A 12,498-nucleotide genomic window follows, 5' to 3' on the forward strand; every position below is an offset into this window, starting at 1 on the left:
TCAGTGTGAAAGGGGAGGGGGTAGAGTGTCACCGTGGGATCCACAGAGGACATGAACTGTCCGCTCCCAACACCCGCCTGCCACTCCAACGTGATGGGATGGATGGAGCTGGCAGTCCATCTAAACAACGAGAACACCTGGAAGCTATATTAATAGAGTCATTTGATACAGAAGGGTGAGGAGGGGGAGGAAAGAATAGGCAGCTGAACAGGAACTTTCGAGTTTGCACACATTGATTGAATTAATAAATAAATGTATTACCCTTGCCAACAGTTTTGTAAACACCGCACAACAAACGGATAAACAAGGGGAAACGCTGCGATTGGGTAAACAATAATGATTGGAGTATGCAGAATTACACAGAGTCATAACACCAGTCACCCATTCATGGCTGATACTAGCATGGACACATGCGCACGCACACGTCTGTTTGTTTGAGTACTTCTGTAGCAAAAACAGAAAGCAATTGAGTATGTGTTACACAAATACACGATTCTACATTGGCATGCACAAATATTGCACACTATACGTACATGACAGTTATAGAAACTCCACAAGGGCCGCTGCTTGGAGAGGGTAACACAGTGGATGTCCGGTTACCAATGTGCACCGCCATTAATCCAATGAAAGCTATATGCTTCTAAAGCAAGCACCGCTAGCATGTATGGGAACAGAGAGTGCCTCTCTGACTACTTCAACTCAGTTAAAGCCACACTGGGACGCTCTCAAGGCAGCCAGACGCTAACCGCTAATGCGAGCGAGCACACACACACACACACACACACACACACACACACACACACACACACACACACACACACACTAGAGTCTGTAGAATAACTTCTACAACAGCAGATTTCTTTTGTATTTCAGTCATAGCATTCTTATTCGTACAAGCATCTCTCCAACTGACGCCCCCTACTACTGTGTGTCCTCCTAGCTCTGATCTAGGCCGTCTGGAAAAACGTCAATTTACACCTACAGCGCCTCGCCGTGCCGTTTTAATTAACTCGCACCGCAGGGAGCAATTAAACAAGGCAACATTAATCTTATGCAAAAAAAGCAACCCAAAAAAAAAACAGCCACAAATTGAGTCTTATAGCAAGACTCCATGGCATAGGATGTTTGCGCTCGGGAACGCCACGAGTGAGGGTTGTTGTGATTAGAGATTATTAGTATTACTCTATTAATCCAAATGGCAAATAGCACTCATAGCTGCAGAGGAAGAAAGCTGGCAGTGAGGGAAGGGGAGCGAGCGGTTGAGATGTCCTAGCGAAGGATGTCACTCAGCAACGAGGAGCTTCTGGGCGGAAGAAAGGGTAAATGAGCCCATTAAGATGGTCAGATAACGAGGGTGGAGGGGAGGTGCATGTGTGTGTGTGTGCATGGGTGGAACAGGCATCCCTCTGGGAGGAAGGGAAGGATGAGGAAGAGAGGGAGGAGGAAGAGGATATGGAGGAAGCACAGCATCACAGGGAACCAGCCGATAGATTTAGCACACAGAGGGAAGCAACTTAGATGGGAGGAGTATGTGTGTGTTTCACCGTAGGAAACGCAGCAAATGAAAGAAAGGTAAAGGCACGAAGGGGAAGCAAAAGAAAGAGCGTGCGCACGCGAGAGAGAAAGCTGATGAGTGGAGCTCCTAAAACTAGGGGGAGGTGAGAAGGTGTCAAACAGCAAGCACTGTTAGTTTGCACATGTGGGCACACACACACACACACACACACACACACACACACACACACACACACACACACACACACCCCTCTGTCTCTCTCTACCTTCCGCTAATAATCCAATATTGACATTACAATTTCACATACGACACCAATCACTGTAAAAACAAAGACTCCACATCCAAGTGGAATTCAACACCTCATGGTGGCCTGGTCAGTCCCTCCTAGCTCTTCCTTCCTCTCCTCGTTTCATGTCTTTTTGTTGCAACCCTAGGTGTTCATGTCTGTCTGCCATTTAGGAGCCTGTGGGGATGGAGACGTGTTTATTTGGGCAGGGCAGCGATGGAGAACCGGGGAGGTTCTCGCTCTGGCCTATAAAACTAGAGTTCTCCTGTGAGGGTGTGCATTCCTCTGACATAAAGGTCCCTGAGCTGGTTGTATGAAATGAATAAAACCTCACGAATACAGCTACTGGCACAGTTATTGGACAGCTCATCAACACAAGGCAAAGGGACAGGCCCCTAGCCCCCCCCCCAAACACCCCTACTAGACCAGTCAAACAGGATGGTGCGTTTAACTTTGTGGTGTGTGTCATAACAGGAATTCCAAACAACCAAACACTTTTTGGACTACTTTAGCCACAGCAGACTACAGACAACCACCAAACCGACCTCCAGAGATTTAGACGTCTGCTATCTGCCCGGAATATCAATCCCTTGTTGAATATAGCAACATGGGCCAGTTAGCCACACACACACACACACACACACACACACACACACACACACACACACACACACACACACACACACACACACACACACACACACACACACACACACACACACACACCTCTAACTTTCTACACTGCCGTGGGTCTGCGCTAAAAGAAAAAACACACTACAACTGCAGTACACGACAAGCCGCGGGCTAGCATGTCTGCGTGGAGCGCCCCTGTGGAGGATGTGTTTCTATCAGGGACATGATCGGGCTCCTGTGCTGTTCAGCTGGACCTTGGGCCCGGGTGTGCCTGAGGAATCATGACAACGGGAACAACACTTAAGAAGAACTGAAAACATTGGATGACGCGGCCCAATACAATGACGCTTGTTTGTAGATTAAGATAATGCAACCCGCCAATGCACAAGTAGCCAAGAGACACCACCACCACCCCCAGAATGGACAGTTTGACAGACAAGATACTAAGGCCTGAAGTTCCAGTTGTTACGCTCTGTAGCCAGAAACGTATAAGTCCATAATACATAACACGGGCTCCCTCGCTTTTGCCTCCAAATCCAGTCCCAGAGCGGCCGGCATGCTGTGCAGGAGCTGCACTACGCACCCACTAGGCTGCTCTTTAATTGGCAGGGGGATGAAGATTCAGCCATCCACACATAGGTAGCAATTTTGGAGCAGGCGAAACAGTAGGCTATGCACTTAAAGATGACTAAACAAGTGCACTAAAAGATAACACATTGTGCACTTGGTTAGCTCCCTGTGACTATTTATAAGTTTGCTTCTTTCTGCACTTTCAGTGAAACTCGGTACTGCGTTTTCTGTCCAAAAAACGCATGAAGCGAATCCTTTTATGAGGATGAACAACGACGCCTTTGACGTACATGTTAAATAACATTGACTGATTCCATAGCTCTCCTCTCCAAAAGTAGCTGACAGATTAGAAAGGGAGAGAGTGAGCGAGAGAGAGCGAGAGAGATACACATTGACTGTACTGCGTTAACATGCACAGAAACGTTGTTTGCTAAATCAAAGCGCAGCGACTAAAGACAGCATCGTTGAACACTGAGTATTCTGCGATCATCGCCAACACATCTAGCTCCGACCCACCACGACTCGGACACATTGTAGAAGACATGCGATCTTTCACCAACCTGGGCAAGCGCGGCGACTTCCTCCAGCTATAGCGCTGATGTTCGGAGTTTGCGTGTGTGCGTGTGTCACACACTACGGTCTTGTGTTTTCGCTCTCTCTCCGGTCTCCCTCCTCTCCGGTGCTGTGTGGAGATAGTGCTGATGTTTCCACTTCCTTCTTTCTTTCGCCGTCTGCTGGCTGAGTTGGCTCGACTCCCTCGTCTGCACTGAGCAGCAGCGATGAGAGTGTGAAACAGGGGGGGGGGGGGGGAGAGACACACACACACACACACACACACACACACACACACACACACACACACACACACACACACACACACACACACACACATACACTACGCGCGCACACGCACACACCGCGAGCGTGCACGCACCGTAACCACACACACGCACGCGCGCGCGCGCGCGTATCCACAGTTGAGTACGGGACCATGAGTCCTGCAGCAGCAATAACTCATTTCGTTTCATAAAATATGTGGAACATTTAGGGGGAAATGAGGGGACATGTTGAGAGGTTAAGAAGGGTGGGACAAGGGACAGGACTCTGTCTTGGTTCCACAGTCGACCACCTGGCCGGTGGAGGAGCAGCAGTATGAATAATTGATACGTATTGATTTCTTTATGTCATTAATAACACGCATTCGGACCGGTGTCCTGGGGTTTACAGACGTAGCTCTATAACCAGAAAAAAAATGAGCAATGTAAAATCAATGGAAGGTGTTTCACATTAAAAAAAAATTCGTTACAACATAGGCCTATAGACAGTTTAAATTCTACCGTGTGCCTACATTGTGGAGGAGTTGGTCGACGCTGTACTACATGTCCCCTGGACTTTAATGAGAATGCATTTCATGTTGTAGCCTGTGGAGTCAACGGTCAGACGGCATGGACGCTTCATGTGTGCGTAAGAGGCCTTCGAAACTGACTGCGCGTGACCGACCGCGACCCCCGCGCAGCTCCTTGCGTCATACCCCACAGCGCGAGTTTAGGGCGGGGGGGGGGGGGGGGGGGGGACGCTAGGGACCCCTCACTGACTCCACCCTAGTCCGTATGTTATGAGGCAAGGTCATTGGCCTATTCTTACTGTTTTTTAATGAATTGTGAATTCGACTGATGGATGAAATGAATTTGATATAAAAGTAACCTTAGTTTAAAGTTATAGCTTCTGTAAACTTAAAACCATTTCTATATCAATAACACATGCTCTTTTTTTTTTTCTAATTCTCCTCCTTCCATATAGGGCTGAAATAAGGGATAGATAAAGTAGACGGGAGGTTCAAAAAGACACAGTAGCCTATGATGCAGATCAATGTACAAAGGTGCCAATCCTTCAATATGTCTGCCCAGGCCTTCCCACTCGCCTCGCCCCTCCTTCCTCCAGATCATCGCTCCAGATCGAATGTACACATATGTGAGATGGAAATACCTTTGACTGAATTGGTTATTATTTACTTAGGCAGAAATTCTATGTTTTACAATCAGACAGAGCATTTTTACCTTTTGGAAGGCATTTCTTTATGTGTTGCCCCTGACACTGAGATTGACCCACTCTGTTGTGTAACAAGACAGAGTGTTTCAATAAAGAGCCAGGCGCTCTCTCTCTCTCTCACCCTCCCTCTCCCTCTCTCTACGTGGCAGAACCTTTCCTCTTCGACCAGAACTCATCTGGGAGATTCACGGTTTTATTGAGAGAAAGAGTGAGAGACTGGGTGAGAGAGGGAGAGAGAAAGAGAGATTGAGTGGGGATAAGAGAGGGGGAGGAGTTGGGTGTGTGTGTGTGTGTGTGTGGGGGGGGGTATATGGAATAGACTGCTTTAGTGGAGGTACATTTATCTTCAGTTTGAACGCACACACACACACACACACACACACACACACACACACACACACACACCAGCTGCCATGAAAATAATAAAAACCCAAATGAATCTTTCAAGCGTCAACCAGAGTATGTTCTGATAAGGCTTTATGAAGCCATAGCTTGCATGGAACACATACTGCTGACATATTTGCACATCCCCCCCCCCCCCCCCCCCCCCCCCACACACACACACACACTCACCAGCCTCCATGCATGACGCTTAACAAAACGTCAACACAACAAACATCTAAATTGAAATTGTGTCTTTGCTCCCCGCAGACTCAGACTAATTGTCTCTCCATCAGGGTCATTAAGAAGGGGGAATGTTTCTAATAAATCATTTCCTCAGGGATTCCCTTTGAAAACACACAGCTCATTAAGGACAGCCCAGAGTGCCAGCGAAGCCATCTTCTTTTGAGGCTTTGATGTGGCCGGGAAAGGGCCAGGGGTGTCTCCTACCTCGGTGTGAGAACACAAAAAGGGGTTTTTGGTGCAAGCAGCAACGCCGTAGCGGTCTCGGTGTGTCCAGCCCACCCAGCCCTCCACACCCGAGGATCATCAGCACACTGGGGGTCTGGTTCTGCCGCCGCCCAGAGACCTGTGGTTCGGGTCGCGTTGAAGGGGAGCGGAGCTACGGAGGTTTAGATCGGAGCGCTTGGTTTAAATAGGTGAAGTTTTAGTGTGAATCATGCTTCGCTGGAGGTTATAAAAGACTGGTTAGGCTTTACGGAAGATGGCGTTCTATTGGAAAACTGTTCAGCGAAGGTGATATGACACTTTGTTTTTATTAGAATTTGCCAAACAACAGCGGGATAACAGTCATTTGTTTGCCATAAATAGGAAAAAAAAATCCTATACATCGTTGCTTTGACTTTTGGAGAAGAAGACCCTTTTTCAGATATGATAACTGATGTTTTATAGGCTACAAAAGTCAAAAGCATTAACATTCCTGCATGTGTTGGCTTTAACATCTGCTTTTGTCAAAGAACTATAAAATAAGGCAAACCAACAACCATGTTGTACAATCCTATGGTTAGCATCCTTCCTTCCAGCAAAACGGCACCGAAGAAAAATGCCAATTCAATGAAAATACAATCGGATAATGACATGCTGCATTCGCCAACTAATTTTCCTCCCAAAGACCAAAAAGGAAAGATCCTTTACATTACGTACAGAGCGGGCTGACTCAACTCAGAAGCCATGCAATTAGTGCACTTTGACACTACTGGAAGGACCACACACACACACACACACACACGCGCACACGCACACGCAGTTGTTTATCACCCTGTAGCTTGTGACCCAATAAAGAGAATGTCAAGGGGATTCAAACGCTGGATCAAAATGAAATGAAGCCGAGTGATTTAACCTCCATAGATTATTCTATCAGAGGGTCAGGGCCGCCGGGTGGGGGGGGGAGTGGGGGTTAGTCACAACGCAGGCGGCGGGGGCTGCTGCGGCGGGCCCCTCAATGCCAGCATCACAGCCTCCCCCTGTTGCCGTGGACACCGCGGGCGGGCCGCATGCCAACCAAAGTCTCTGTGCCGCTCCCTGGAGATCACACAGCGCAGGGGTCTACAGGGGTCAGTCAGAGCCCCCGGTCCGGGAGGACTTGTGGGATTGTGTTCGCCTCTTCTTCTTCTTAGGCTTCTTGTCGGCCTTTCCCTTCTTCTTCTTCTCCTTTTTCTTCTCCTTGTCTTTCTTCTTCTTCTTGCTGCTGTGGTGCTGCTTGGATGAGGAGGAGGAGGAGGAGGAGGAGCTGTCCGAGTCGGAGGAGGTGGTGTCCTGGAGCAGCTGCTGAAGTTGCTGGATCCTGCATGGAGGAGAGGAGGAGGGACAGCATCAGGGGGTGGAGAGGAGATACAAGTTAGCTAGAGCGAGGGTCAAAACCCTAAAGACTGCGTCTCGTTACCGTACTGCCCGGGCCTGGCAACACGGCCAAATGCTGGGTTCTGCCATGAGTAGCACCATCTAATCTTTCTGCTTTTGGTATTTAGCAGAGCATTTTATCACAAGCACCTTGCAGGTCATTGTAAATACATTCAGATGCATAACTTTTAGCTGAAGATCGAGGACAGCAATCCCTGAAATATAAGCCAGTTTAGACTTGGAGTTGAGCGGAAACGGCTACCACTACTATTCAACAAGCGTACACGACAATATGCTTGAGGAATAATAGAAGAATAATGATAACTTATTGCATGCAGCACCTTTGATGCAGACAATGCAGCTCAAAGTGCTAGGACAGCTCAGCACAACCACGTCGGAATAATTTATAGAAGAAATAGAAGAGGAATAAGTAAAAAGATGGGAAAGAAAAAGGTAGTAATTGTATGCCAGGTTGTTTTCATCGGACGCTTGAAATGGTCTATTGAGTCCACTTCTCTAATATCAGTCGTTTGGTCTTTGATTTCCTCTTCCAAAAGAAACTAACTCCCAGGTAAACATCGTTATTCATCAGCAGGAAGAGGTGGGTGGCTGAACATTCTGAGAGAATCCCCACAAGGCAATAGAATAAGTATAGAAAAACAACATTGCGTCCCTTCTTTCGAAAATAAAGCTGTTCTCCCAGATGCTTGCTTGAGTGAGACCAAGCAGTGCATTTTTAAAGGAAGAGTGGATATATTTCTGTTTGGTTCACTGTGGTTGCTCTCACATTTGATAGAATTAAAATCACCGCCCAGCTCAGAGATGCCAGGTTGTTAAACAGCGGTTTCTGTAAGTGACCAGCAGAGGGGGGGGGGTGGGGGGAGGTGTTCTATTCATAATGAGACACAGATCATTAAGTCATACTTGAATTAATGAGCAAATCTAAAAAATTCCTATTCATGCACTATGTACACACAAACATATTTCTCTCTCATGTATCTTCCAAGAGATGGACGAGTCTGTTGTACAGGCACAGATGGACAGGGAAGGAGAGATGGCTGTTTAACATCTGGTGTAACCAGGAGCGCTACAGGTAAACAAAGCTCCTTTTTAAGTAGGTCACATCAAGATGGGTTCAGAGACGGTCCAAAGGGTTCGCACATGGCTTCGGCATGTGAGATCCATGTTGTCAACAAGGGGGAGCGGGAGGAGGACAATCAGCAGAGCTTTCCCCTGCTCCGACTGCATGATGTCAAGTGATGCTTCAGAACGAACCCTCTTCATCTTCACTGGACATGGTGGGAGTCTAAGATGTGTCTTATGACCTACTTCACCGTGCGGCACTGGGAACAGAAGGAAAAAAGGAAAACACGTCCCAGCAGCCAGCCAATTAAATTAGACGTGAATATGCTTAGATGCACTCTCAAGATTAAAACGGCATGAACCTTAAATAGAGTATCTCAGAAGGAGGACAGCCCCAACCAACGGAGTAATACTTCCAAACAAGTGCACTCTCTAACTGCACTACCTTTACACAGTCCAACGTTGACTCAAGAGCCTGACCAATGGGGTAGGGCCGGAGTGTTTGTGTCTGACGACCCACCAGAACGGCGTGGCAACGCCAGACTGACCATCCCAGAAGGCCCTGTGGATCACCATTTTGTAAGGGGCAGGGAGGGACACACTCCTGAGACTGCTTGTGTGTGGCTGTTCCCACACTGGGAGAACAGTGGTGGAAAGCACTGCCTAGGGAGCCCAAGACACAACGACCCAGAGAGAGACGGCTTGTTACCCAGAGAGAGACGGCTTGTTACCCAGAGAGAGAGAGAGCGAGAGCGAGAGAGAGAGAGAGAGGGCTTGTTACCCAGAGAGAGAGAGGGCTTGTTACCCAGAGAGAGAGAGAGAGGGAGACGGCTTGTTACCCAGAGAGAGAGAGGGAGAGAGGGCTTGTTACCCAGAGAGAGAGAGGGAGAGAGGGCTTGTTACCCAGAGAGAGAGAGGGAGAGAGGGCTTGTTACCCAGAGAGAGAGAGAGGGAGAGAGAGCTTGTTACCCAGAGAGGGAGAGAGAGGGAGACGGCTTGTTTCCCACCGAGTGCTTCAAGGTCACCTGAGACTGTGCCGCTCCATTTGTGAAAATAGCTGAGTGATCTGTTGGGCTAAATCCAATGCAGTCAGTTGAGTCTAGAAGCTTTTTTTAGAGAAACCTTCTAGACTAAACTTAAGGTGCAGGGTTTACTTTATATCAGGTCATCGGCCACAGAAAGGCGCCGGAGCTGAACTAATGTTTGTGCCTCAGATGTTTATGAGGCAGCACCTCTTCGGATGTTCAGATCACCCACGTACCTAGATTCCTTTTCATTCCTCTTGTTTTCTCGGATCAGGTCGTACATCGGGTCCTCATGTGCCTAGAGGAATAAAAATATACACAACCTGACACTTTGACTGTTCAGATAGAGCACCATTGTGAGACCTCAACTGTAGTATTATTAGCAGTAGTAAATACATGATAAAAAGCGGAAGACTGCAAGAGGAGATCAGCAGGAAGACCCTGAGATTTCAGAGAATCCAACCAGTGCACTTCCATTCATTGCTGTGTATGCGCTTTTCTGTTTACTTTCATATGCACTCCTCATTCAAGTGCTAGGTAAGAAAATATGATGGAGCTGCATTTATGGTAATTGTTAAAGTGTTGTTAAGTGTATTCCTTCAGGGTGGATCCACTGTTAGGGAGCCTCTGTTCTGCTTCCAGGCTCATTAAACCAGGCTGTGCTCAAGCCTTCTGCTGCCAACATGCTCAACCCCGCCCTGTCTTGAACCTCAGGGTCGTGGGCCTTACCCTGGCTCGGGCTCAGAGTCATAGCTCCATGGCCGACAGCCCAAACACAACCTGACACGTGGATGGGTGACTGAGCACTGGCGGCTTCTGAGGTGGTGAACTCACCACTCTGAACTGCTCCAGTTTTTGATTCCCTTTTGTGAAGAAGGGACACTCGCGATCTCCAGTCCTGTGGCCGTAGCGCTTGCATCTCCAGCCTGACACAAGAAACAAGACTCTGAAAAACAAACTAGACTCTGCATAGCCACCCCCTCACACTTATTGCAAGTTGTACGTCCTGGCACTTAATGTACGTTGTACTTAGTTATAGTACTTAGTTGTTTAGCATCTTATTCTCGCTATCTCTGTTGTATATGGGGGAATGAGTTAAAGTAGTGATTGTTAGTGTCTAGCACTTGGTTCTATGAACATCCTTACTGTGCCAGGACCCATATATTTTTTCATAAGACAAATGTACTTATAAGTCGCTTTGGACAAAACCGTCTGCTAAATGCAGTAAATGTTAACCACCAAAACCAACATTCTCTTTAGACTGAGCCCCCATAGACCATTCGGCATGTAGCCTCGTGAGAACCTTCTCTATGTTAAATCATATCTCGCATGCAAAGGTTATCTTCCACGTGCATTGGGCCAGTGTGAACGAGTGAACTTATAACTCACACTGCATCACCTTCACCTCCTTCCCAAGGGGCATCCACAGCCCCTTCGTCGGAGCACTTGCCAGGAAGTTCCTGGCATCTTCATTTTCCTCTGATTCAGGGATGCAATCCTCTGGTTTCTCTTCCCTCTCCTGTAACCACAATAACCGGTTAGAACCTAAATACTTACGCACACTCTAGATTAGGCCTAAAGGTCGGGTGAAGGTATGGGTGATGACATACCTTTATTAGTCCGGGAGGCGGTTTTTCGTAGCTAGGTAAATGAAAGAACAATATATAACAATCAAGATGTGCATATTTTTTACTTTAGTAGGCTGCATTTCAGGATTAAGTTAACGCGATGGATGGCAATGCCTTTAACTGCAACGTAGCATTTATAATTCATGCAAAAGTTAGTAAACCTTGAGCAGAGAGGATATACTACTCACAACGTCTCGATGTGCTTCAGCTTCTGCACTTCTTGGCTGAGTTTCTTGGTCTGAACCTTGAGCTTCTCCAGGTCATCTTTGGATTCCTTGTGTTTCTTGCGGTCTGTGCTGCTCTCCCTGTGTCGACTTCTCTTTTTGCTGGACATTTCATTGATTATTATTAAAAGAGCACCAACATAACAATCTGTCACACGTTCCCAGTGTTTCTATATCAATTTATACAATCTTTGTTTAAGCGTGGGTCAGAGATTGTATCTGCCGTGCTAACTCGCTAACTAGCCAAACAACTGTTTGTAGCTGTAACGTTACTTCCTGTGTAGCTGGGGACATCCCGTCCGCGCTCCAGCAGCACCACCTGCTGCACGAGGAGAGCTTTGCAGGGCATCATTTATTTAATTATAATGCATCAAATTTCTAATTGATGTTGCAAAGTTGTTTTTAATGATTTATGTATATCTCGAAGCAAGATAATAACTGAGGCATTAATAGAGAGGCGAAGGGAAGAAAAAGATGTGGTAGAAAAGAAGTGTACAAGCAAGAGGGATAAACGCGCCCTGGAGAGGATTGTCAAACAAAACCGATTCAAAAATGTGGGGGAGATCCACAAAGAGTGGACTGTAGCTGGAGTCAGTGCTTCAAGAAGCACCACACACCGACGTATGCAAGATATGGGCTTCAGCTGTCGCATTCCTCGTGTAAAGCCACTCTTGAATAAGAGACAACGTCAAAAGCGTCTCGCCTTGGCTCAAGACAAAAAGGACTGGACTGCTGCTGAGTGGTCCAAAGTTATGTTTTCAGATGAAAGTAAATTTTGTATCTCCTTTGGAAATCAAGGTCCCAGAGTCTGGAGGAAGACAGGAGAGGCACAGAATCCACGTTGCCTGAAGTCCAGTGTAAAATTTCCACAGTCAGTAATGGTCTGGGGTGCCATGTCATCTGCTGCTGTGGTCCACTGTGTTTCCTGAGGTCCAGGGTCAATGCAGCAGTCTACCAGGAAGTTTTAGAACACTTTATGCTGCCTGCCGCGGACCAACTTTATGGAGGTGACGATTTCATTTTCCAACATGACTTGGCACCTGCACACAGTGCCAAATCTACCAGTACCTGGTTTAAGGACCATGGTATCCCTCTTCTTGATTGGCCTGCAAACTCACCTGACCTTAACCCCATAGAAAACCTATGGGGTATTGTGAAGCGGAAGATGCGAGATGCCAGACCCAACAATGCTGAAGAGCTGAAGGCCACTATTAAAGCAACCTGGGCTCTCATAACACCTGAG

At 47.3% G+C, this 12,498-nt stretch overlaps 2 protein-coding genes across 2 annotated transcripts in view; both read right to left on the reverse strand.

Moving 5' to 3' along the window:
* The window catches only part of elmo1 (engulfment and cell motility 1 (ced-12 homolog, C. elegans)), an 85,091-nt gene extending 81,349 nt beyond the window's left edge, over window positions 1-3,742 (reverse strand). The window contains exon 1 of the mRNA XM_030346324.1: window positions 3,566-3,742. The gene's annotated coding sequence lies outside the window, so the exon portion shown is untranslated. The remainder of the gene's footprint in view (window positions 1-3,565) is intronic.
* A 2,439-nt stretch (window positions 3,743-6,181) lies between these two features.
* rp9 (RP9 pre-mRNA splicing factor) lies at window positions 6,182-11,538 on the reverse strand. The gene is made up of 6 exons (XM_030347734.1): window positions 11,220-11,538; window positions 11,014-11,044; window positions 10,793-10,922; window positions 10,238-10,329; window positions 9,640-9,701; window positions 6,182-7,239 (listed from the first exon to the last, which is right to left on the reverse strand). The coding sequence occupies exons 1-6, from the start codon at window positions 11,363-11,365 to the stop codon at window positions 7,011-7,013; spliced, it is 690 nt and encodes a 229-aa protein (XP_030203594.1). The 5' UTR covers window positions 11,366-11,538; the 3' UTR covers window positions 6,182-7,010.
* Window positions 11,539-12,498: the final 960 nt, after the last annotated feature.

This window comes from Gadus morhua, chromosome 22, assembly GCF_902167405.1.
Source record: "Gadus morhua chromosome 22, gadMor3.0, whole genome shotgun sequence".
NCBI lineage: Eukaryota > Metazoa > Chordata > Actinopteri > Gadiformes > Gadidae > Gadus > Gadus morhua.